The sequence below is a fragment of the Lepisma saccharinum genome, chromosome 16 (genome assembly GCF_977018435.1).
Source record: "Lepisma saccharinum chromosome 16, izLepSacc3.1, whole genome shotgun sequence".
NCBI classification, from domain to species: domain Eukaryota; kingdom Metazoa; phylum Arthropoda; class Insecta; order Zygentoma; family Lepismatidae; genus Lepisma; species Lepisma saccharinum.
In genome coordinates this window covers 12180309-12207741 of record NC_139244.1, presented here as the reverse complement: position 1 = coordinate 12207741, position 27433 = coordinate 12180309, and the positions used below count along the sequence as shown (strand labels likewise).

General features: G+C 36.3%; 2 protein-coding genes across 4 annotated transcripts in view; both read left to right on the top strand.

Moving 5' to 3' along the window:
- LOC146000255 (uncharacterized) overlaps positions 1 to 8788 on the top strand; it is a 29936-nt gene extending 21148 nt beyond the window's left edge. For all 3 annotated transcript variants that reach the window (XM_083137693.1, XM_083137691.1, XM_083137692.1), the window contains 3 exons: positions 919 to 1031; positions 3075 to 3267; positions 8678 to 8788. In XM_083137693.1, coding sequence (XP_082993819.1) covers positions 919 to 1031; positions 3075 to 3267; positions 8678 to 8693 — 322 coding nt within the window. In that variant the 3' untranslated portion in view covers positions 8694 to 8788. The remainder of the gene's footprint in view (positions 1 to 918; positions 1032 to 3074; positions 3268 to 8677) is intronic.
- Positions 8683 to 26999, top strand: LOC146000254 (uncharacterized). Its single transcript, XM_083137690.1, has 5 exons — positions 8683 to 10547; positions 15236 to 15287; positions 16259 to 16364; positions 19263 to 19400; positions 26106 to 26999. Exons 1-5 carry the CDS (start codon positions 8783 to 8785, stop codon positions 26229 to 26231), a joined length of 2187 nt encoding a protein of 728 aa, XP_082993816.1. The 5' UTR covers positions 8683 to 8782; the 3' UTR covers positions 26232 to 26999.
- Positions 27000 to 27433: the final 434 nt, after the last annotated feature.

Genomic DNA, 27433 nt, shown 5'->3' with positions numbered 1-27433 from the left:
CTATTTGCGTTCCTCATTTGATCTGGACAGGTTTCATTAACGTAAGTTCCAATTCAATTGTTTACTTGCAATACATTTTTGTAACCCCTCAATTATTTGTGGAACGCCTGGTGCAATAAGAGTAAAGGATCGAATTAACAAATTATACCCAAATGTACCAGTGGTAGCGTTTAAGAGGGGAGGTTGCTCCTCACTTTTTGCTCTTAATGCTAACGAAGATAAAGTAAACTGTCTTTGCCCCCACCTCAGTTTTGACACCCAATCACCACCACTGCTGTGTATAATTGACCATGTTTGTTTTGCATTTCTGCAGGTGGCAAAATATAGAAACTAATGATAACTTTTTATTTATTGCATACTAATAAGATGTTTAAATTAACACCAATAAGTGCTCATATTAAATGAGAGACATTCTTTCTTTATTCTGTGCTGGTTATTTTACATTGCTTTTGAACATCTTGGGTTAATCATGGCAGTTAGAATGAATGATGAACTGTTAAAATAGATGATGGGACAAACAGAATGACGCACTGGTCCCTGGTTTGAGGTTGTGGTTCCCGATTACCATATCTGAGCATAAAGTGGTCTTAAAACAACATTTTATGAACTTTTGTGAAAGTGCCATATCCCGGGTTTGAACCTGGGACCTTTGTCTTTGTAACACATTGTGCTTTAGAAAACCAGGGTAGATGAAATGTACTTTTACGTACATAAGAGCAGTAGCAAAATGATGCTGTAACTTACAAGATATTTATGTAGGCATCAGATTGGTAAAATTGTGTACATTTTTTGTTTATGAACTGATAACATTTTCGTGTAAAATATTGGCAAATAATTATTGAAATTTCAAATTATAAAAGTTTATACAGTTTGTATGTGTGTGATTAATCTTTTTCTAATGTTCCACTTGTGTTGCAGGTATGTTTTTAAACCTTGCAGTACCTCTGTTCATTCCATTCTACAACCATATGAAGACTCTATAGACGAAAAAAGTGGCGTTGTTGATCCAGTAACTGGCTTAGAAGACAAAGGTGATTGTATTTCTAATTATATTTTTTCCAGATAGCCCGTCGTTCAGAATAAAACTCTGTTGTGAACGAACGATGCGCTATAATGACACCGCGTCTCTTGTACACATGTGTTGTAACCACTTCATTGCTGAATTTTACTTGCACTCATGTCGAATAAGGTGGCACTTTTGTTTACACTCTTGAGAATTGCATTGGGACAGATTAGTCGGTACCCTTATCAATATCGGCCGATATAGGCATATCTGTGCAATGGTTTATCAGTAAAATTTCCGATTATTTTGCTGATCTGATGTATCTATAAATGTATTATAATTTAGTGCAAAAATTCTGCCATTTTTTCTGCCATTTTGTTATAATTTTTATTCATAATCTCCAAGCCCTATTTTCTTAAAAAGTAAATCTCTAAATATGCAACTACTTTTGCAGTCACCTTCAAACATGCATTTATTAAGGAGGGCAGTGATCCATTCAGGTTCCTCAAGGATATTTGGAATTTGTATTGGATCAGTAGAATATCTGTTATCGGTATCAGCCAAAATTTCATATCGTCCCATCCCTAATTAATATGCATATTGTGGAAATATTTTATGATAATTCCACTTTAAATATTGCAGTTAGTGATGATTTCGATACTTATAAGGAAGTTTTCAGGTTATTTTCATTAATTAATCCTATATTACCTTATCAATATATGTTTTCAGTAACTTTTATTCAATGTTACATATTTTTTTTTACTTTCAAAAAATTGTTGCAGAAAAAATCATAAACGTGAGAAAATTTATGCAAAATGTAACATATGTCTTGAAAGAGGACATGTAGATTACAGAAAAAAAATGTTGAATAATATCACACTTAAGAACATATTTTCTATGATTTTTTGGAAAACTCCCAAAAAATGAACTCCCCTATACGCCTTCATGGCATGGTGCTAAGCACAGGGGAACACTTTACCTTTTTTTCTTCTTTGGAAAATTCCATATTTTTAGCCTCGTCTGGAAAGGGTTAAAATAATTATTATTTTACTCTGCATCTCGTTCCTTTGATCTATGTATAGAGCAAAAACTTTTGGTTCATCAATTACCTTTGCCAGCATACATAGTATCAAGAAAGGTATCAATCATGGGAATCATGATTTCTGCTGATGATAGGTGATGTCTTCACTTCTTAGTAGGACTGAACCAACACCAACACTGCCAATACTTTTCTGGTATTTTAGTCTTTTGTGGGGAATGCAAAAATACCACACAACACTTTTGCAGAGTTTAATTATCCAGGAAGTTAGGCAAAACCAAAGTTTTCATTTATTTTGAATCAAGATTTTGTATAAAACTGTATTTTGCAATTACTACAGGTATTTTAATATTCTGATGTAATTCTTGAATATTTTGAAGCAAAGCTGGTAAATTGATGCTTATAATTGGTATGGAATATTCACGTACTAATATTAATCAATATTTTGAAAACTTTTAATTGTTATTAAAGCATTGGTATCTGTGGGCTTCAGTATGGATATTGGTTCAAAGTGGTGTCGGTTCAGCTTTAGTAATTTATTTAAAGAATATCCACCATTTGTTAACTTTTTTTTTTTACGATTACAGTTTGCAATATACATGTCTTGTAATTTGCATGGATTTAGTTGACATAACACACTTTTGTAGTCATAATTTAAACAAGTGTTTCAAAATGATGTGAACGATTTCAACTCTCTATATTTTATTCATAAATTTTCAATAAGTTGCTCAAGGAATGTGTTTTTATCGTTCACCATCATTTTGAAACATGCTGTATATGGTTTGCACATTTTCAATACCTTTCATTTGCTTGGGTTCAGGCCCAACTATTGCCCTTAAATAGCTTCTGGAAGGTAGAAATGGGTTACAGAAATACAATATTAGTAATATTATTGGCAAGTTTACCAAATTATGTTAATTGTGTTCTGAAAAGAAGTTGATATAGAATGATTCGATTTTCAAACTTTGAATGAACACTACACGAATCAAATAGTTTGTTACGTAATTTAATTTTTCTGTTTCTGGATTCTAGGAGGACAGTGGCATGCACTGAAACCACACAGTGATATGTTAATAGCGAGTATTTCTTTGAAGTCTGGCAGCTGCACAGTGAAGGAAACTCAGAAGTTGCAGCAGGGCTTGGGGCTGGCCCCGGAAATAAGCAGTTACTTTATTCATCAGAAGGAGGACTCCGAAGATGGCTTATCGAATTGTGAGACCGCGAGGTTGGTATTTGTGAGCATGATACAGGTAGTTTTTGTGCTTGAAATTGAGTAAATGCTTGCAAGTAGTTCTAGGGGAGGTAGTATTGTTCTATTTCAGCTTGTAGTCAGATTGTTTGTGCTTTTGTAGTGCTTCTGTGTTACTTCATCAATTTCATCAAATCACCATTCATCCTCCATCATTTGCATGGATGACTTTGGTAGAAGTTGGGGGGGGGGGAGGTAAATTTGTGTAATTATTAGCACGTCCGAGAGAAACATGGGAGATCCTTGACTTGACTTGTGGCCTTGGAAAAAATGTTACTGTTCTTCTTTCTTGCTTACTTTCTTGTTTATTTCTCTGTTCATATTCCATCACTTTTTAGCAGGGTTGCTCCGATCATAAATATTTTTGCTTGAGATCTGATTAGGATGGGAAATGTTCACTATTTTCCAACAAACTTTGGAAATTTTCAGGATTGTAAATGTTCTGAATTCCCATATACTGCTCCCTGAAATTATAATTTTCAAATTTTCTAGATTGAAAAATTGCCATGTCCAATAAATTAAAAATTATATTGAAGAAAACTTGAGAATTGACATTTTTAATAAATGGCCATTCAAATTTTTAATAATCCTAAGAATCAGGAAATCATTTCTTGAAGTCTAGATCAGAACTGGAATTTTTTTTTAACCCAAATCTTGGTACAGACATTTTGGGGTGTTATACGTAAGTGTTATTTTGAAAGTGGTTCTTTTTTTATTAGTGACATTTTGTTCAAGTTTGTAAGAACTTTTTCAGCTAAAGTATGCATCAGTGTAAACTTCATAAAATTCTGGAGAACTAGAGAAAGTGTAGCCAAGAAAAATAAAAGCTATTTTCGCCTATTTTACGGGAACCGGAGAGGATTTGAATACCGGTAATCCCCTTCGTCTTACTCTTTCACATTTTTCTGCTAGATACCTGGGCTTGTCCCAGGATGGCTTCTCAAGAGTATGACTCCTGCTAGAAAAAAATTGTAAGCAAGATGTGTTGAATAATTTGTAATAGATCTGCAAATATGTGGGAGGTAGAGGCATGCATAATTCGTTTTTGACGGAAATACGAAATGTGAAATGACACACTTTAATGTTCATTTTCCATGTTTCTGGAAGATTTGAGGTCCATTTTCCTACCATCTTTTGTCAGAAAATGATGCAAAAGATGTGACACTTTCTGATGTCAGAATTAACGTGCGAGTTATGCAATTCATGTAAAGTAATTCTGCTGTAAATATTTGATAAGCAAAAATGGACTCATTTACACAGGAATAAACTTTATTACACTGCTAATTACATAAATGTGCTTTTAGAAGTGAAGTTTGCAGGAGTCTTGTTGGGAAACCTGATGGTAAGAGACCTGTAGGAAGGCAAAGACGAAGGTGAAGGATAGCATTGAGGTGGACGTAAAGAAAATCAGTAAGGATGGAAAAGATTGAATTGATCTTGGCCAGGATAGGGAAGGATGGAAGGTTTGTGTTGATGTAGCCATAAACCTTCTGGTTTAAGAATGCTAGAGAGAGAGTTGAGCTACCTGTAGAAGGGAAATGCTTATTTTGTGAAATAAGTGTAGTTTTTATATCAAATTTGGGGCTGTATTTACTGTTTTATCACCTAAATGACATTGTACATAGTACCACTTTTGATCCCAAAATTTACCCAGCTTTTGTACCGAAATCTTGATCTTTTATTCACAATAAATATATGGCCCTAATAGGTGGAATATGTCCAATCTTTCAATCTTGTCTGTGTGTGCATGATGCTTCTTTTTATTCCATATTTGCATGTTGCAATCTATGCATTGTTAATATTTTTTGGGGCTGGGTTTAATTACATTTGGTTGCATGCTTTGCTTTCAGAGGTGTGGCAGAGGAGGACAGTGATGATCTATTTACAGAAGAAAACATGGTAAATAAATAAATAACATTTTGGGATTTCTTACTTTTCTAATAAACACGAGAATCTAAGATGGGCTCTTACTTTGTTAGATATAACCCTTAACCCTTTTTCTATCAGATGTACACGTAATATTTCAGTTTTATTATTGATAAATTGCATTAATGTGGTATCAGCTGTCCAGTCTCTGCAGAGACAACCCAGAAAAGTATTCCATCCCAATGTTTTTCTTCTAAGCCTCCATCTTGTTTCATAATGGCATGTTTTTCTTTTATTTTTGTGTGAGTGTTGGAGTATGAGTAGAGGCATGCAAATTTCGTTTTTGACGAAAACACGAAATATGAAATAACAATGTTCATTTTTCATGTTTCTGAAAGGTGTGAGGTGCATTTTTCTACCCTGTTTTGTCACGAAAGAATGCGAAATGAACTGCAAAATGGAAAATTGACTCTTAAACATGAAATTTACCGTTTATATACTGACACGACACTTTCTGAAGCATGAAGTATCCTGTGAGTTATGCAATTCACGGAAAATTGATTAATTCTGCTGTAAATATTTGAGAAGCAAAAATGGACCCCTTTACACAGGAATAAACTTAATACTCTGGTAACTACATAAATGTGCTATTAGAAGGGATAAGTTTATTTTGTGTAATAAGTGCAGTTTTTAAATCAAATTTAGGATTATATTCACAATTTTAAAACCAAAATGTCATTTTATATAGCACTTTTGATGTGATTATTCACCGCTATAACACCGAAATTTTATTTCATTTACCGCTTTTGAACCCGAAATCGACTCTGTTTTTGTACCGAAATTTTGCTTTTTTATTTACCAAAAATATGTGCCTCTAAGTATGAGCTACATGTCTAGTGTATACACCATGTCTACAAATTATTGGTCGATTTTGTAAGACTATATTTTCACCAATAATCAACAGAAAAACAGGATATTAGCTTCATGGGAAAAAGGAATATCTGACGTTTTAACACACCTTAAATGCATTCAATCTGCTCCCAACGTGTGACAGGGCAGATGTCCAGACAGTACTACCATTCTCACCCAGTGGTGGTTTTCTCTGTCACTTAACAAGGGAGTGATTTCTTCTTGTGGGGTTTTGCATCAAAGGCAATGTTTATGTTCCTCAACTTCCACAGACACTGTCAGAATTGCAAATGTGCATCAACACCGCCATCGGGAATGTAACACAAGACATGCTTGAGAGAGTTTGGTGAGACGGATAGTACTGCCAGGACATCTTCCCTGCCACACGTATAATGCGTTTAAGGCCAGTACAAAACCTCAAACATCCTTCTTTCACATTATGGTAATGTCATGTCCGTTCAATATTAGTGAAACTAGTATTATAAAATCATCCAATAATTTGTGTACTTTCCTGATTATATAGTACGGGATATTCTTGATAAGCCTGTTGCTGCTTTTTTCATTTGTTAGGAGATTCTTCATTCTCTTATTTTTTTACGGATCTGCTTGATCTGCCAACGTAATGCACTCACCTACATTGGACACCCTTATGTTTTCAAGGGAAATGAAGTGTTCTTGCACCTACTGAGTGTATTGACTGTGGTTTAAATTCACTTTTTATACAAATATACAGGTTGAGTCAGAAATATAGCTACACATTTCAAGTAAATGTAGTGTGTTGCTGTACAATGTAGAGGGAAATGGTATATTAAACTTGAAACTTAATTTTTCATTTCAGATAAGTCACTATCCCGAGCTTATGTCATTAGCCAAGATGGCACTGAACATACAGCAGCAAGTTACAGTTGCAGCATTGTGTGCAATTGCACACCAGAATGATTGTGAGGCTGTGAGACTGGTGAAACGTGATTTTAACGTAACATTGTTGCCGTTGACTACGGGAAAGTGGAGACAATGACTGCTCACATCAAATTGATGTTCAAGTTCTTGCTGTACACACGGCTCTCACGATCATTCTGGTGCCATCTTGACTAATGACATAAACGTGAGAGCATTACTCTTTTCTGAAATGAAAAATTAAGTTTCAAGTCTAATTTACCATTAATATCCATCTACATTGTACAGTAACACACTACATTTACTTCAAACATGTAGTCATTTTTCTTACTCACCCTGTACAATAATACCATGTAACATACTAAAAAAAACACGTATTGATTAGTTCATTCAGCAGCATTTTGTGGAATGTTACACTTAATCACTAAAATTGTAAATGTTCTTTGCAAGTTATGTAGCATTATTGATTATTTGTCAAAGAAGTGAATCCATCTATCTGTTAGTGTTGTCTGTCGTGTGAGAACCAGAGGGAAGTAACTACAATGTACCAAATTTACAGGAGAGAGGAAATAATGTATTCTTAGGAATATGTGCAACTCTTAAAAACAATCATTAAATTAAAGATGCGTGACTTCACCTTGCTGCTATTAATTAGAAGTGGAGAAATGTTGTTAAACAAAACAAAAAACAACATTTTTGGAGTTAAAACGTTCCTCTGGTTCTAATACGACGTATTGATATTGATGTGTAAATGATTTCTTTAAGTATAGCCCTACATAATAGAATGATTTCCTATTTTATTCCATTTGCCTGACTGACAATTTCGATGATAATTACCCATCTTCTAATAATACTATTGTTCCTGTCATATTGTTGGTATTCCACAACAAATGCTCATTAAATCAAGTACAGATGTAATGGTTAAAAGGAGTGGATAAATGAACAGATATTAATTATGAAGTTGTAGATAATAAAGAAATATTTCTTTGATGTATGATTTGGTATGCATATGATGCATACCAGTGTGCCTTCTCTGAAGTTACTTTTAACTTGAATTTAAAAATCAGTAGTGGAATACCAGCTGCAAACTTTACTAGGGCTGAACCGATACCGATACTCTTACCGATTCCCACCAATACCGTACCAATTCCCACCGATACTGATACTTGAAAATTGAAACAATTAAAATTTGTTCAAAACATTGATCAATATTGGTGTGTAAATATTCTTCTCCAATTATGTGCATCAATTTACCAAGAAATTTGCTTTAGAATATTCAAGACTTGCATCAGAATATTAAAATAGATATTATGTAATAACGGATAATATTAATTTAGATATGTAATAACAAAATACAGTTTTTCGTACAAAATTGGTGCAAAATAAAAATATAGTTTGAATTTTGCATAATTTCTAATAGTTTGAATTTTGCATAATTTCTAAGTTTGAATTTTGCATAATTTCTAAGATAATTAGACTCCTCAAAGTGTCGTGTGGTATTTTTGTGGACCCCGTGAAAGACCATTATGCCGGAAAAGTATCGACTGGTATCGATAGATGAATTCCAACTGATACATTCTGATAACGATACCACTGGTATCGGCCGGTACCTACACGTCGCCATCGGTTCAGCCCTAATAATTATGTGTAGCCATTTCTTGTATGCTTGTCACCTTACATTTGTTTTCATACATATATTTTTTCCCTCTTGCAGACATTTGAACAAGTAGAGTACATATCTAGTGGTCATGGTGAAGATTCAGACATCATACCATCAACACCATGTAACTTGATAAGGCAGTCCTACTTGAAGTACTCAATGAAATTTAATATCATTACTCAATCAGTTGAAGCAAGTGAACATGCACAGGGTGAAAATTATGATCATATATTTTCATTTGATAATGAAGACAGCGTTAGCACGTTCGATATTTTCGATAATATAGAACCTATTTGTATGGAACCGTGCAGTATCTTTTCGTCAGAGTCTGACACATCTATATTGAAAATGCATAACCCCAAGTCTCGGAGTAAGGGTGGTGGGGCTGTATCCAAAGCTGCAAAGAAAAAGCCAGGACTGGAAAGTAGTGCTGGGAAATGTCAGTTTGAGTCGCAAGAAGGCGATTTAGATGATTTCAAGACATCTCTAAAGTACCGCGGTGGAGAAAGTAAGAATAGTTCTCTAAAAGATGTAGGGAAGAGGAAATCCCATAAGTCGTCGGATGGTTTGAAGCAGTGTACGCCTGCTAAATCCAAACTCAAGAACACTGGTGTAGGAAAGGAAAACATTGTTGCCAAAGATCAGGGTAAGAAGAACCAAGTGAAGGAAAAGGGAATCGCGTGCAAAAGGACATGTGCCAACAGAGTTACAGCAAGTACTAAAGGAAAAGCAAAAACTGTGAATAGTAAAAACTCACCCAAGAGTCCAAAGAAAAGTAAAAGTGCATTAAATTTAAGTGGTTTAATTAACGATTACGTACCTTCTGCTTCATCGGAAAAGAAGATCGTTCGGCATGGCATGGAACGAGAGGCGAGACTCCGTCCAAAGATATCAAAGAATGTAAACAATATATTGAATTCGTCAGCGAATGCAAGTGAGTGTGTAAAGGAAACACCACCCTCACCTGGAAGAAATAAAAGCATAACAAAGAGAAGAGTGAAGAAATCAGGTGAAGATGGTAGATTCTTTCGTACTGGCAATTCGGGTAAAAAGAAAAGGAAAACATGCACAACATCGTCTGAGCAAGAGGCAGTATCTGCATCGTTATCCAGAGTACCTTCTGACCTTTCAGATTTTCAAAGCGTGAAACAAAAGAGGAAAGTGAAATGCGGTACCTTATCTTCTGGGGCAGGACCGAAGTGTAAAAAGTCGCCCAAGGTAGGCCCAATAAAAGTAAGAACGAAACTGCCAAGAAACAAATCTGAAACGTCAGATATCAGTGAGAGTGAAGGCATCAACCTGAAGTGTAATAATAATTCTCAAAGCAAGTGCAAAGTTAGTAAACGTGGTTCTTGTCAAAGTGAACATGACGACTTTTCCTTGTCTGAAATTCTTGCAAGGAGAGAAAAGGAAATGGACGTTTTAAGGCTATTTTGTACGGGAGAAGAAAGTAGTTCAAAACTGTCAACTAAAGCAACCGTAGGACACACAGAAGAGAAAACCAATAAACTATCCAAGAGGAATAAACTAACCTTAAGTGGAAGTGTTTGTAAAAGAAGCGGACAAGCAGATTCTCGCACACGGAAACGTATCAGCCGTGAGACATGTAAAGTTGAAATGACATTGAAAAATGGATTTGCAAGCAATGTTTCGTTTAGCCCCGATGACGCAGAAGTCAAATGTGTTTCTAAATTGACTAGAATCAAAAGATTGAGACCCACCCAGATCAAAAGAACAGGAAATAGGACGACAAGTGTAGTGTCAAGTGAAACTAGTGATAAGGAGATTTTATTGTGTGACAGTTTGCAATCTCTCTCGGATACCAATAACCAATCATGTGCCTTGGAAGAGACCAAAGAGAAAATTAGATTGAGCTCGTCCAATGAAAACCTCAGCTGTTCCACATATGTAGCTACCATTAATGGTAAGTATTGAGTCTTTTTAGTTTTGATTGGGATGTACTAATTAACAATTACTGATAACTAGGGCTGAGCTGATACCGGTGTCGATGTATCGACTGTTATCGGCATTGGAAAATATCAGATTTTTTTTATCAATACTTTTCCGGAAATTTTGTGTTTTACGGTTCTGCAAAAAGAACCATGCGACACTATCGCACTATCATTATCCTGGATATTATGAAAAATTCGAAGTTTCTTTTTACTTTACACAGTTTTGTGTGAAAAAACTGAATTTTGTTACAACATAACATGTAGTTTAATATTCTGATGGAATTCTTGAATATTTTAAAGTAACAATCTTGGTAAGTTGACGCATATAATTAGAGTGGGGTATTTACACACTAATATTAATCAATATTTTGACAAACTTTTAATGATTATTACTTTCAAGTATTGATATCGGTTGGAATCCGTGAGAGTATCGGCTCAGCCCTACTGATAACTAGTAGTGTACAATCAGAAGTAAGTCAGCATAATACTTTATGATACATACCAGATTTATGTGTACATAGGCTGCATCCGCCCCCTTTCCAACAGTACCATTGGGAAAAAGGAGTTTTGAAATTTTGCTCAAGAAGGGAATCGGAGGTATTGACAGAATGTTGCAAATTCCTAAGCTCACACTGTAGGGAAAAGCATAGCTTCTATTATTAGGTGGAAAACCTGCCAGTCTGGAAAATGTGGAAATCCTGGAAAAGTCATGGATATTTTAGGGAACTGTGTTTCTGTAAAAATGAACAATTTTGTAGTAGTGCAGTAAAAAGTAGCTTTTTGAACAAAGAAAAATGAAAAATTTTAAATTTGTTGCAGGCAAACTGTACTTCAATTTGATATACAGCGTGAGCACAAAAACACTCCCTGGTTTTGAAAGGGTATAACTGTAATACCAAAAGTAGTATTCTACAGAAATGTTCACAGTAGTTGTAAAAACTCATAAAGTTTTTGTGGTGTTCATTGGAATTACAAATGCTCAATGTGCGCACCACCTGTTACGTGGGAAACATCGAGACGATAATCCAGCTCCAACCACACCTTCTCAAGCATATCCGGTGTGATGAAGTTGACAGCTGTAATGATGCGTTCCTGAAGAAGATTCAAGGTTGTGGGTAGTGGAGGTACATTGACCTGGTCCTTCACGAACCTCCAAAGGGAAAAAGTCACAAACTGTCATGTCCGGTGATCGTGGGGGCCACTTGCATAGGTTTTGATCATTGGGTCCAGCTCGTCCTATTCAACGGTGTGGGAGGTTGTCATTCAGAAAGCTGCATACAGATTGATGCCAGTGTGCGGGCGCTCCATCTTGTTGTAGAATTTAGTCACCTCTCTCTGCAGCAAGTTGAGGAATTAACCAGTCACGTGGCATTGTTAAGTAGCTTTCACCTGTGATTGTTGGCCCCTCAAAGAAGAACGGACCGTACACTCGACGCTCTGACACTGCACAAAAAACATTCACCTTGGGTGAGTCACGTTCCACATCAAGAGTGGCATGCGGATGCTCGCTTCCCCAGATCCTAACATTATGCCTGTTCACTTTTCCACTCAAGTGGAAGGTCGCCTCATCACTAAAAATGATCTTTGTCGGAAAGGTTTCATCGTCCTCCATTAAAGTGTGGATAGTCTTGCAAAACTCACGTCGCTATACCTTGTCTTGTGGATATAACTTTTAAACCAATTGTAGCCGGTATGGGTGAAAACACAAACGCTTCCGTAAAATCTTACTTACAGTAGTTTGTGGCACCTGCAACTGCCTGCTGGCTTGACGTGTTGATTTTCTGGGACTGCGTACAAAGGCTTCTCGCACACGCTCCACAATTTCCTCAGAGATGGACGGTCGGCCAGAATGTTCATTTCTTTGATCACAAATGCATCCTCTCACAGCAAATGTTTTATGCCACTGCAGAATGGATTTGTGTGTAGGTGGATCAACATTAAACTTCCGTTTTAATGCACGCTGCACTCTCACAACACTGCTTGTTTTGGCAAATTCTAACACGCACCAGCTTCCTTGCTGCGGAGTGAACGCCATTTTTGATGTTACTGCCCTCTAGCTACCGAATTCACAAGTAGCGATTCTGAAAAGAAAGATATTAAAATATTTTGAATTAACTGAGCTTTGGATATCAATTTTATCAAAATATTCAAGTAACTATTAATTTTATGACATCTTGAAATCAGGGAGTGTTTTTGTGCTCGCGCTGTACTGGGTAGTACCGGTAGTTACAGTAGAAATTGTATATTAAATACTCTATGAAAACATCATTTGAACTATTTTTATCTAGAAATCTACTACAGTTAGTGGCTATTCAAATTTCCCATTTGACTTGCAATTTTGGGTTCTGTGTGTTAGATATTAGAATGAATACAGAAACAAACCGTAACAATAGAACAAGCAACAACGCAACATGTTCCAACAAGGATGGTGGCAGTGGCCACCAAAATTAATAGATCAAACAAAAAACAGTTTTGCGGAAACCGAGAGTACTAATTCATGATGGATGCGGTAAATGTGGTTTAAAATTACTTCTGTGAAATTTTGAAATTTCGTATTTCCATGCCAGCGCCGCCGAACGGGAGAAATTGCAACTACTGCTGTCCGGGAACAAACAAAGCAGTGATGTGGTACCATCTCCGCTCCAGACACCATACCCTTAGTGATAGGATTTAACCATTAAATTGTGCAATGCGGAAATCCAAAATTTCACGAAAGTAACGAGAGTACTAAGTTTCTCTGTAATTAAGATGTTTAACTTTTAATTATTTTGAATATAAGAAAGAAAGAGCAGCCTTTTCACTCATAAATATGGTAATAAAACAGGGTTCCCACTGATCTGGAAATGTCAGGAAAATTAATCGGGAAATTTTGGAAAAATATTTGAAACCCTTGAAATATCAGGGGAATGAAATGTGTTTTCTGCTCGTCACAGTATGAAATCGAAAAGCAGATTTCACTTTTCCCTCCAACTTAGTATTACATTTTTTTGTTAATTGATTTGTGCATTGTTGATTAAGTATGATTCATTTGAAAAGCATGCAAAGTTGGACTAAATTACTAAATTACATAGCATGGTCTGGAAAGCTATTTAAACGTGGAAATTGATTTGGTACGTTAACCCTTACAATATGCCTATTTTAAGATTTTTAAAACCTATTTTCAGATTTCTAAGAACTTTATTTTAGGAACTTACAATCACACTTTTTAGAACCTAAAAATCTTAGGTCTAGTGATAACTGATTCCAGAAATGCATCGCTTCTGCATCACCTCATCTTTAAACGACAACAGAATTTAATTGCTGCATACTGTTCTGCCTGCATCACCTCCATTGTGTGTTATGCGAAATTCACGCAGTGCCTAGAACAAAGAGCCAAACAAAGGATCCTATGGTGCTGCCATCTCTGGGTATTATGTATGAAACCCCCACTCTTGTCCAATATGCACATTACAAACAAATAACGATACAGGATACTGTGTAAGAAATCGGTCTAACTCTTTATTGATGAGTCCTCGTATTTTTTGAATGAAGAGGTCCTGGTGGCTTAACGTTGTAAGATGATGTTCATAATTCACGATATGTGCGACTTACTCACTTTATATATATATATATATATATATATATATATATATATATATATATATATATATATATATATATATATATAAATTTGTATTTTCAGTAAATTAAAAATACAAAACTTTGTTACGTGAAATGAGTATCTGTTTTGTGCAAAGACGTTTCGGAAACAACCGTTTCCTTCTTCAGGTACTTTTCTCGGTTATCCGAAATATACCATATATATATATACCATAGCCTCGTCAAATCGTCCCTGACGAATCACACGATTTGACGAGGCTATGGTATATTTCGGATAGCCGAGAAAAGTACCTGAAGAAGGAAACAGTTGTTTCCGAAACGTCATTGCATAAAATAGATACTCATTTCACGTAAGTAACAAAATTTTGTATTTTTAATTTATTGAAAATACAAATTAATAAGATGATGTTAAATGCCTAGTTAGAAATGTGGTAGATTTATCTAAAACATCCTCCCAAAGAGTTAAATATTTGCAACTACACTGATTGCAGTCTCAACTGGTGGCTAACCTAGATAGCTATGTCTGTCCACCAATCGCCTTCGTGGATGTGAGCCTCTGTGGGTGTCAACGACCTCAGTTACGAAGTAAAATCTGTAGGGGGTAACATCACTCTCCGGAAGCAATGTTGCCAAGCGTAGGCCTGTTTTTGCCAATTGTTTTTATTTGCATGTTTTGTGTACCATTCTTTTCCGTGATTTGGGTCTGACTTATATGGTACCCTAAAGTTCATCACTCTCAACTTCTCTCTGTCTCGCTGGCTTTAGAGTATGTTTTGCAACATGCGGTGTATCCGATGCTCATTTGTTTCATCCCAATAGTAATGTTCAGTGCTTGTGCCGCGAAAATGTCTGATGCCAGTCAAAGAGAATTTAACCAATCGCTGATTCTTTCTTTCCCAGCCGCTAGCTGGAAATGCAACCAGTATAGAGGGGGATGAAACATCCAGAGGGAGGGTATTTCTCCTTCGGAAAAGTAGCTTTTGTAATATTTTTGTGTCACGCCTTGGTAATGTGCAATGGCTGTCATGCTAGTTTAATTTTACTTTTATTATCCTTGCAGCTAAGAGGGAGGAAGAAGACAAAATAAAGAAGTTAGCAGAGGCCTGTGCTAAGTAAGTACAGTATGTACCATGAAGTTACTTTTTGGGGAAAGACTGCGAGAAAAAAATCACCAATTATGATGCTCATTGACACAAGGGGTCCCAGGTTTGATAGCTGGTGGAGGCACATAGTAGTTTGGATCCCACTTTAAACTGTAGCTCCAGTCCCGATTAGCCTTACTGTGCACAAAGTGGACTTAAAAACAACTCAATCAATCTATCCTAATCTTTTAAGCGGAAGGATGGGAGATATGTCTCCCACCATTGGTAAACCCATTGAGGTCAGCTAACGCGTGGCAGTAAGAAACGAGTTTCTTGAAAACTACATTGATATTTTAGTTGTCTTTTATTCATTACTATACATATGAAAATATGACATGCTCGAATTAAAAAACAGTACATCCATTATTACTATTGATAACAAGCAGGGATTTAAAAATTCCTTACTTCCTGATATTTTATTGTATTCCACTGTAACCATGCATGGTATTGCATTGTATTATTATATTGTGATGTTCATGATATTGTAAACACAAATTAACATGTCCGATATCACAGCAAACAAGTGATTCAGGGACGAAATTAATCTATAAAATCTATGAAACTCGTACCCATAAAATAGGAAGTGCAACATAATGCATGGATGGTGGCATTTCTGCTGGCATGATGATGTCTGTAGTATATTACCGTACTCTTTTTTTTTTTTTTTAACATTATCTAACAAAAACATAAATGAATTTATGCCACTTTGATGACTTCTACATGCTGTGAAAGTTAGTTGTCGTTGCATAGCAACACCCTATATATATATATATATATGAATCTGAAAATTGCAACCCATGGTTTCAGTGTAAATAAAAATGTATTCAAATCAGAACCATATTGAATGACAATAATAAGGCATATGTTGTACAGTGCAGTACATATTCACATGTTATGCTGTGTCACCTTTCTAAAATAGTGCATTATTTTCTATTTAACAGAATAACAAAGAAGTTAAGTGAAGATGTCCTGTCAGATATATTCCATAGGAATTTGAGCAAGTTGAAGAAAATTACTACAGGCAAAGTGTACTCTTCGAGACATGAGGTGAGTTTGAGGTGTGATTGGTGTTTATGTCAAGTTTGTCAGAGAATATTGCACATTATCGTGTTCTCATCAATTTGTAATTTTTCATAATTGGGGAAAGAGAGACGCGGTAGTATATAAATGCGGAGAAACTAGTACTCACTTTTATCCGCGAAGCTGTTTTTTCTTTTTCGATTAATTTCAGTGGCCACTGCCACCATCCACGTTGGAACTTGCTGTACTGTTGCTTAGCGTGCATCTTTTGATTGTAGTTTTCTGGCTGCCGCAAGGTGCGCTGTTGTTAACTGTGCGTCTGGGTCTTTGTCGTCTGCTATTTCCGGGCGATAACTGTTGTAGTAGGGGAATCCAAGTGTGGTGCGCTTGCCCACTATCGATGTTTAGCTCGTGCAGGAAGTGCATTATGGCGTGCGTTTCTTTGATTTTTTTTTATCTACGAGCGTGTGGGTAGTGTGTTTGACTTGAACCTTTTGAATTTTATAGCTAATGTATTTGATATGTTTAGCAACACCAGTAGTGGGTTGGGCTTTTTTCACCATTTGTGTTTGTTCAGTTTGTCAGCTATTTTGGAATTGAGTTTGTGCGCTACTTTGATGCCATATGAGAGAAGGGGAATGGTAGGGGAAGACAAACCATTTACATTGGCCGCTGGAGGTTGATTGTGGCTGGTTAGGGTGTCTGACCTGTATTTCCGCTTTACTGCACCAAGTGGAAAGTTGTGCTTCAGTGTACATGAAACATCTAATAGTAGCTTTTAAGTAAGTTACAAAATGATACAAGAAATAATGCTAACAAGAAATAATGCTACTTTGAAAGCGATTTTTTATTCTCATGGCAACATATAATTCTGGCTGGCCAGAACATTTTCAAGCTTTTACATGTGTGTGTGGAGTGGGGGAAGAGTGCCAGAAGGACTAACAATCATCGAACGCTAGAGAATTTCAAAAGTTTGCATCAGTAAAATGAAAGTAAGCTGAATTATTGCATGTAGGCGAAAGTCTGTGTAGACAGAAGTCTGCAGGGCCTCCCTGTAGGCATGGTGGTAACGTCGTCGCCTTGTATTCGAGAGGTCTCGGGTTTGATACCCGGTGGAGGCACATTGCACAGTGGTTCAGATCCCACTTTAAACTTTTAGCAGTCCCAATTAGCCTACATGTGCATAAAGTGGACTTGAAACAACAATTCAAACACGGAAGTTTGCATTTGACCTGCAAGGTTGCCAGGTAATGCTGAGTTAAAGGTGGTACATAATAACATGGTTCTCCAGCCAGACTTGCCTAGGTGTGTGAGGGATAGAGACTGAAGTCGGTTGGGGAAATCTACCGAGTGTTTTTGTTCAGGCTGGCAAGGGGGGGGAGGCTATGGTTGCTGGTATCTAACCCTCCCCCAGGATTTTCATACTGGAGTGTTGTATTGGAGTAAGGTGTAGATAATTGCTTCCTGGAAGTGGTAGATGAAGGTGGTGACACAGTTGTTGACAGTGAAATCCAGGTTTTGAGTGGATGAGTAATGATTGATCATAAAATTGAGAGCTGTGCATGTTACCCCCAGGCTTACCAAGATACTATGGTGCATTCTCCTTGTTACCGTGTTACCACTACTAAATCAACTCTTTTCATGTATTTTTAGCTTTAATACAGGGTGCTTATAAAGTTTCGATCCATTTCTGTGAAAAACCGATATTAGAATCAAACTAATAATGAGAATGGAAAACCCAACACTTAGTAACACATAATCTATCAAATCTACAGATAATGTAAACCCATCCTCAGAGTAACACATAATCCATCACAGGTTGCACTGAGCCTTGGGTTTACATTATCTGTAGAAGTTTTGATAGATTATGTGTTACTAAGTGTTGGGTTTTCCATTCTCATTATTAGTTTGATTCTAATATCGGTTTTTCACAGAAATGGATAGAAACTTTATAATCACCCTTTATATGGGTAATTGCTAGAGCCACATATTTACGTTTAAAAGATCAAGATTCTGGTACAAAAACTGGGCACTTTTCGGGATTGAAATGGTATATAAAATCACATTTTTCTGTTCAAATGGTGAATATAACCCTAAATTTGATTTTAAAAACTTAATTTATTACACAAAATAAAGATTTCCTTTTTGATGATACATTTATCTTTATTCTTGCATAAAGGATTCCATTTTTCCTTCTCAAATATTTACAGCAGAATTAATGAATTTTCCTTGATTTGCATAACTTGCAGGATAAATCAGACTTCAGAACGTGTCACGTTGGTATGTCAACTCTAAATTTCGTGTTTAAGCGTTTATTTCGCGTAATTTCGTGACAAACTATCTCTCAAAAACAGGATGAGTGAACATTACAATGTGTTATTTCACATTTTGTGTTTTCGTCAAAAACTGGTTCGTGTATGCCACACTCATTATATTAGGGATGGGCTGATATGAAATTTTAGCCGGTACAGATAAAGTGCCAATATTAAATATTGTGCTTTTACATTGACCATTATTATGATTAATGGTGTACTTGCTAAAAAACGCCATGTTCAAGAATTTTGATATGTAAGTTATGCTAGGAAATTCATTTAGAATTCATGAAACAACTTGGAAGGAGGGAAAATAAACTTAGAAATGATTTAAAAAATGAAATAAAAACGGCAAAAAATACTGAAAAGTGACCTGAAAACTAAACAATGCCAGAAAATTCAAAATTAAAACAATGTGTTCTAGTTGTAACTGGAGTGAAACAGACTATGAGGTTTAGCATTGTCTTCCAAGCCTATAAAAAAAGCTGATTTGTCATCTGCTTTCTTGCCCTTATGATGATATTTAAGTAAAAATTACCAAACTTAATATAGAAACGTAGCTTCATTATTTTGTAGTGAGAAACAATAATTTTTGTGTATTTTCCTTTCACAGCAATATAATGAAGGAGGAGCAGCCCGAATGAGTCTGAGATACGCAGCATCGACGAATGCTTTTACAGATGCACAGATCAAGTACCTTCTGCAGCTTATTGCATCAAAGTTTTGTGCAAAACCTGATGATTTCTTTCTGGTAAGTATGTGTCAGTGTGTGTAAAATGGAAAGAGTAAGGTGGAAAAATATTTTAATGATTTCCTCATAATTGTTTCTTTTCCTGGCGCAATAGTCTTTATTTTCTCCTGTGTGTTTACAAGCTGACAACAGTATGTGTGTTCTTAACCTCCAGTCAAGTCAGCCCAGGTCTTACGAGCTTACACGACATCACAGAAGACGTTTTGTTAACGTCACTATCAAAGTTGTCCCAAGATGTAGTTTATGAACAGTGTGATGGATTGTCTTCTTGACCACAGAGGATTCTCTATGTTTTTTTTAAGCTGTTGACTTACTTTTGAAATTAGTATTAGGTGTAAATAGTACAAAATTGTGCCTCTTTATAAAGCTTGGCTACAATATAATTTTTTTTACAACTTTTAGAAATTGGTGCAGAAAATAACCGAAACAATCAACAAATTTCTTTATGCCTACATAACGAAAATAATTATTTTTGTAGTATTTTTTGTATGGTGAATTTAGTTTAGTTTACCATATATTAACTCTGACTAATAACGTTCAATTAAGGTAAATGAAGTAGCATTAAAAAATATTTGAGTGAGCCCACCATTGCAGTTCAGATCAAAACTATTTTTTTTTTCATTGTTTTTCTCTTTGGATACCAGTTTTTGCACATTTTTTTCCTCATACATACATCTACTAAAAGAAATATAAAATAATATTAACTACACATTTTTCTTCAGTTGTCTTTCTGACTTATGAAGGTATCAAACAAATGATTGCCGGCCTTGTCATTGAAAGAAATCTGCCGAGTCGTGTTTTCTGCTAATTTTCATCTGCAGTCTGCCAACTCAGTCACATCGAGAACGGCTTTCAAATCTCACGAGCCAAGTAAGTCACTGTGATGTCACAGAATCTGAAGTGGGGGAGCTAGCTGTACTTGGATTGAGTTCTAGAACAGATGTAGCCGGCTTTGGCTGACTTGACTGGAGTTTACGAACGCATGTAGTGTGGCAGTGTAGTTCTGTCTCGAGCCAGGCCTGTAGCCAGAATTTTATTTGGAGCAGTTTGGGGGAGGGGAGGTGTCACCCCTTATCAGCAGCTGCCATCTAAAGGTGAAAATGTTAAGGGTAAAACCCTACTAAAACTTTTTATGTGAAATGTGTAATCCTGCTAAGGAAGTAAAATGAATTACCACTATACACTATTAAATTAGATATTTGAGGGCCTTCAGCCCCCAGAGTCCACCCCTCTGGCTATGTGCCTGTCTCAAGTGTCCCAATAAAATATACTATTAACATTAGGGAGCGGAAGTTGATGACCTAAAAAATATAGGTATATGACCTATAGAATGTCCTAAAAAATGGGAAAAATGCAAAAATATGACCATTAAATTTGTTAGTTTCAGGTTAAAAATTGAAATGAAAAGTAAATTAAACAAAATTCAACCTTGCTTTTAAAAAAAGCACCAAATGATACCACATGCACATTCAATTAAAATATGCAACGAGGATTTCCAATGGAAACAACCGAATAATTTTAAAACAATTTTATGAAAAAGTGTAAAATGCGTTAATTTCCCACATCTTTGCCTGGTGATGTAGTGTGGTGTGTGTTCTGTGGCACTGTAAAGAAAAATAAATCCTCCAAGATATATATATATATAGACCTATGCTCACCTTGGTGAAAAGACTCAAGAATATTACCAAAATGAAAGAAGTGACAAAATATGATGAAACAATATACCGAATATTGAGAAAAATGACTGGAAAATGCCGAAAATCGGGGAAAATGACCTATAACCTGAAAATTGGCAAAACTTGCAAAAAAAATGCACTATAAAATTACCTTTTTTGGGTTCTAGATGAAGTGTAATATTGTGTATATTTAATGGCTATCGTGTCAGAGATGTCAGAAAAAATATGACATTTCATCAACTTCCGCTCCCGAATTATCATGATACACAACAAAGGAGTCATTGTGCTGTGTTAGGTTTATGAAAAACTAAAATATGCTGACCAAGGCAGTAATTTATTTTATAAAAAAACATAAACTAACGTAACGTTTCAACCTTCTAGCAAGGTCTTCTTCAGACTCTGTATCAAGTACAAAAGTAACCAGATACCACAAAAGACCATTATATATACACAAACATTACTCCCTCCAGACTATTTAGAAAGTTGTTTGGAACTTTCTAGCAGATGACTTTCACTTGCCAACTTTACTTTCACCTAAAAGGCTAAACACAATTACTTCCATATAGAATGTGGTTGGACTTTTAATCTCACGCTCTTTTCCCTTCATTTTTCTTCCTTCTCCTTTCCTCTTTCTCTCTTGTCCTTTCCACTCTTTCCAACATCTTCTTCCATTCTTTGTTTAACTTCAGTCCCCCATTCCAGTTCATTGTGTCTTCTTCTTAGAGAAGAAAGCTGGAGAAGACACAATGAACTGGAATGGGGGACTGAAGTTAAACAAAGAATGGAAGAAGATGTTGGAAAGAGTGGAAAGGACAAGAGAGAAAGAGGAAAGGAGAAGGAAGAAAAATGAAGGGAAAAGAGCGTGAGATTAAAAGCCCAACCACATTCTATATGGAAGTAATTGTGTTTAGCCTTTTAGGTGAAAGTAAAGTTGGCAAGTGAAAGTCATCTGCTAGAAAGTTCCAAACAACTTTCTAAATAGTCTGGAGGGAGTAATGTTTGTGTATATATAATGGTCTTTTGTGGTATCTGGTTACTTTTGTACTTGATACAGAGTCTGAAGAAGACCTTGCTAGAAGGTTGAAACGTTACGTTAGTTTATGTTTTTTTATAAAATAAATTACTGCCTTGGTCAGCATATTTTAGTTTTTCATAATCATGGAAACAAGGCTTAATGATGTTATAATGTTAGGTTTAGTTTAGGCAAGCACCCAACAAACTAGTGTTAAATAAAGCAAATATTATTAAATACAAAGGCTGTCGCAGAGAAGATGAGACAGATGTTTTCCTGGCTTGGCAACACTGCCTATGGTTTCGGCACTAGTCTCGTCGTGTAGGATGACTCATTCTGTTTCCGTAGCAAATTGTCACACGTTGCGAAACCACGTTAGTGAGCATCTGTGTTGATTTACGTGGAACGTGTTTTGTTTACCCCTCCAGGTTTTTGTGTATAACATTGCTTTTCACGATGACTATTCAAGATGAACAGCAACATGCCATAAAATTTTGTTGGCGTTTAGGGAAAAGTGCTGCGCAAACATATGCAATGTTTCAACAGGTATATGCCAATCAAGACAGACGGAGTAGAGGCACAGTATTACCAAGGAGTCATTGAGACTCTGCACCAGCACGTAGCAAAAAAGAGGCCGCATTTGAAGAACTCCTTCAGATTGCACCACGATAACGCACGCCCGCATACCGTGCTGGCTTTTCAGGATTACGCGACAAAAAGAAAAATAGCAATTTTCCCGCATCCAGCATACATCCCGGACCTTGCACCCTGAGACTTTTGGCTATTTCCACTTTTAAAAGCCGCTTTACGTGGTGGTCGTTTCATGACGAACAAAGAAGTGATCACCGTAACGCAAGTTTTCTTCAGTTCGCTACCTTTACAACGAATTAATTATCAAAGACATTCACAAAGTGGCAGGAGCGTATGGACGCTTGCTTGGCTGTCAATGGTACCTATTTTGAAAAAGATGTACGTCTACTCGATATGGCTGATTCTGAATAAAAATTTTGTGGTTTGTAATTTTTTTGTTTCATTTTAATGATTCTTGGAGGGGTCCATGTACATGCTTGCCTTTAACTGCTACGCAGTCACGACTTTTTGACCTATTGCGCTCATTTTGGTCTCAATCGGCAGCTAATGAACCAAATTTTCACCCTAGTACATTTGCTAGCCAATGGAGGTCGCTGTTTTCCTATACAAGAATTAGTCTCACCTTCTCTGCGACAGCCTTTGTACAAAAAATGTACTGTCATTTTGTTAAGAGGGTGTAACCTGGCTACATCAAGCAATACCAGGTCACACCCTTTTGTACCCGGGCACCACTACACCACTGTTTTCAGTAGTTGTGCATTTGGTCTATAAATACCACCATACTACTCTGCTTAAGGTGTTTTCATCTTACTATAATTTGTTCTTAATTGTTGTGAGGGCAAACTTATTACTAGATAGATGCGCTTGCCTTTAGTTGATTGCTGTAAAGGTATCATTTTTATATTTTTACAATGTGAAAACATGAATATATGAAGGAGAGTCAAATGAAAAAACCTAAAAAGTCCGACAAAAATTACAGGACAAACTGTAAACAGTTCAAATTTTCATGAGGTATCGACTGTTATTTACAAAACGATCTGAATGTTGCAACACTGATCATGTGAGCTTCACACAATTTTTGTCATTTTAAAGATGGCTCCTCCTTCATACACGTGCACCAGCAAAGATCAGTGGTTTCTTGCCCTCCGGGAGCCTAAAACTTATAGGCATTCTATGGCAAATGAAAATTCAATGTGCCTATGCATGCTTACCATGCTAGCAAGTGTACAAATGGAGGAAGAAATTCGACAATGGCCTCAGTTCGCACGTCAGTGGGTGGAAAGACCTTTGGCAGTGGCTCATAAGTAGACCTCGGATTTTAAGTTTTTAACCCATTTTTTTCCTTTACAGGTATGTAATAAACAATAAGTTATGTCAGCGTTTCGTTAAAAAATGCAACAACTGATGAAGTTATATATTACTTAAAAAAAACTATTTTGCTTGTTAGAACCTATTTTTAAAGGTTTTACAGGATTTTTATGTCGCACAGAGGCACGAAAAAAATTCAATAACGAATGTGTTTGACTCGAAGTCCATGGTGATTTTTCAAAGCTCTAAAGAAGGCAAAATGTCTGGTGCCACTGTTACCTCTACAATCCAAAGTGGTCTGATCGCGTCATTTCGGTGCTTTGTGGCATTCACGCCTTGCAAACTAACATTTCAGCATTGAAGTTTGCACCACTGACTATGTTTTTGTTGAAAGATTATTTTCAGCATGTAAGATGATCCTCAGACAAAATTGCGGAGTTTGACTGTGGATAACATGAAAAAAAATGCTTGTTGCCTAACTATACGGTGAAGAGTGAATTTTAATAGCAAATTTCCAATGGTAAGTTTTGCCATCGCCATAGGGTTAGGCAACACACATAATGTTATGGAAGATAGTGCGTATTTATGGAAGATAGTGCATATTTCAGGATATAGGTGTCCCATTTTCATTGCTGGTGACTATACCTAAACCACGTTTGTTAGAACCTGTCCCGTTTCCCGTGCTAGCGGTCGCTCAACAGTTTCGGTGCCAATGAGAAACAAGAAAAAAGTCGTCTGCTGGGCAGCGAGGAGCGAATGGAAACCAGAAGAGAGGCGCTTACGTAGATGCTGTTGCCACGTTGCGGTCTAACTCACGCGTTTTGTTTGTGTCTTGTTGAAGAAGATTGTTTTGTAATTGTAGTGCTGATTAGTGTGCGTTTTAAAATATACAGGATTTAATTTATTCTCTTGCTATTTGCTTGTGTCCTTCTGTGTTTAGTGTCATCTTAGCTGGAACATTCAGGAAGGGGAATTGTGTATATTTGTGCATTTCCGCGTATTTTATTCATAGCCTGGCTTCGGCTTTCCCCACCACGCTGTCTGCAGCGGCAATGTTGCGTGGTTTCTGCTAGAAAAGCCAGCAATCAGCAGGCACGGGAAGCGGGACAGGTTGTAACAAACGTGGAATAATCAGCATTTTTCAGACATTTTGAACTATTTTAAGTTTTTTTTAACCTACCTCAAGATTTTTTGAGCCTAACTTGAGATTTTAGGACCTATTTTAGGATTTTGAGAGCCTATTTTAGAATTTTTAGAGCCTATTTTAGAATTTTTAGAGCCTATTTTAGAATTTTTAGAGCCTATTTTAGGATTTTTAGAGCCTATTTTAGAATTTTTAGAGCCTATTTTAGGATTTTTAGAGCCTATTTTAGAATTTTTAGAGCCTATTTTAGAAATTTTGAGAGCCTATTTTAGAATTTTTAGAGCCTATTTTAGGATTTTTAGAACCTATTAGAATTTTTAGAGCCTATTTTAGAATTTTTAGAGCCTATTTTAGGATTTTTAGAGCCTATTTTAGAATTTTTAGAGCCTATTTTAGGTGTTTTAGAACCTATTTTAGAAACCTAAAATCACACTTTTTAGAACCTACAAATCTGAGGTTACTCAAGTGACTGCACATAAATTCCAAATATTCATCTTCTTGAGGTATACAAGGCACTAACTAAGAACTGATAATATATGTGGATCAGAAATGAGTCTGTGCTAAAATTCAACAAATGTGTGCAACTTTATATGCAGTAATCTACCAGATAAAAAAAAAAAAAAACAAATTAAGGTTTTCATTCTGGCAATATTTTTTCTGCCACTACATTAGTGGCTCTGAGGCACACACTGCCTCTCATCAGTAGTGGATGGGGACAATGGCGACTGGGGCATAGTGCTGAATGCATCATATCCAATGTGACATACATGGATACTGTGTGTATGTGGTTCACTCCTCCCTGTAGACCTTTCTAGTGTGTTACAGTCACGGACACTTCTGGCTTGTAACTACATTGATTTTCAGTAGTCGCGTTACAACCCAGAAGTGTCCGTGACTGTACAGTGCATGGTGGATACAACTTATAACCGACTTAATTCTTGTTTTTGATTCATATCATATTGGTTTATTTTCAGAACATGGACTATTTCATGAAAGTTCTGCTTCCTGAGTTGGCAACTCTTGTTTTTATGGAAGTCAACAATGTTTCTCACAGCGAGGCCTTGGAGAGAATGAGGGTCTTGGAAGTATGTTTTGAATAAAGCATGAAGGAGAACATTTTCGACAGTGCACCACAGAATAAAAGTACTTAAGATTGTAATATGGAGCTTGTACAAAGTGTGTATCTGTGTCATTTCATTTACCTTTTCTTTATCAGTATGTAAAATATATGTATTTCAACTTTGTATCATAAACTGTATGTTGAATATCTATTTTTGAATGAATGTTGTAAATAAATATCTTGTAATTAGCTTGCATTTTTCCACAATTCATTTTTTTTTGTGTTGAAAGGTTTTCTGCAAAAAGTAATTAAAGTTGAAATGAGGTTACATGTTACTTGATTAATTCCTTGTTACTCAATACTGATTAGGTCTCCCTGATGGTGTAGTGGAAACATCTTCACCTTGTAATCAAAGAATCCCAGATTGAATACCCAACATAGGCACGTAGTGGTTTGTAGTTTACTTTAAACTGTAGGTCCAGTCCCAATTAATCTATCTGCATAAAGTGGATTTAAAACACAAATTCAAGCATTCTCTTTATCTCCAGGGAGTTTTTATTGTGGGACACCCTGTATACCTAAATGGCCCAGACTGGAAAATTTCAACAACTTCCAGTACAGAATTTGCATCCAATTCTCTTTGTACATGCACAATTCGGGCCATCTCAGTGTTTGTTGTTCAGCCTACTTGGTAGAACCTTTTGTCACCAGCCTGGCAGGCAGGAATAGCTCAGGAAGCTGTTGTTTTTTTTGTTCTCCCTTTTCACTCCCTCCCCCCAGACGCTTGGAGCAGTAATGCTAATTCAGTCGCATTCTCTTTACAGGTCTGTGTGTCCTACGGGGGGGGACTGTTCATAGGTTGCAAGGTGATGCAAGCAACCAACACGGATTCGAAGAGGACCAACACATCTATCTGTTGATGAAGAATCTCGCCTTCTAAATATGCCTTGCTACAAGGAATCTCGGGAGAATATCTTTGCATTGCTGGGGATGTATGTCCACGCATCCTTAACGCGAATCTCACCTGGCGTCATATACTTATTTTTTTAAAGTTATTTCCCTAATTTCATGACTGATAAAGTAACATTTCTTACTTCATTACCTGCATTTTTTGTTATTCTGTGACCGACAGAGGCAACTGTTGGTGTACCTTGTAATTACAGTTTCTTTGGCACCAGTTATCATGTATACATAGGGGCAATTTCTTCCAAACATTAGCTCAAACAAAACGACAGATAGAAA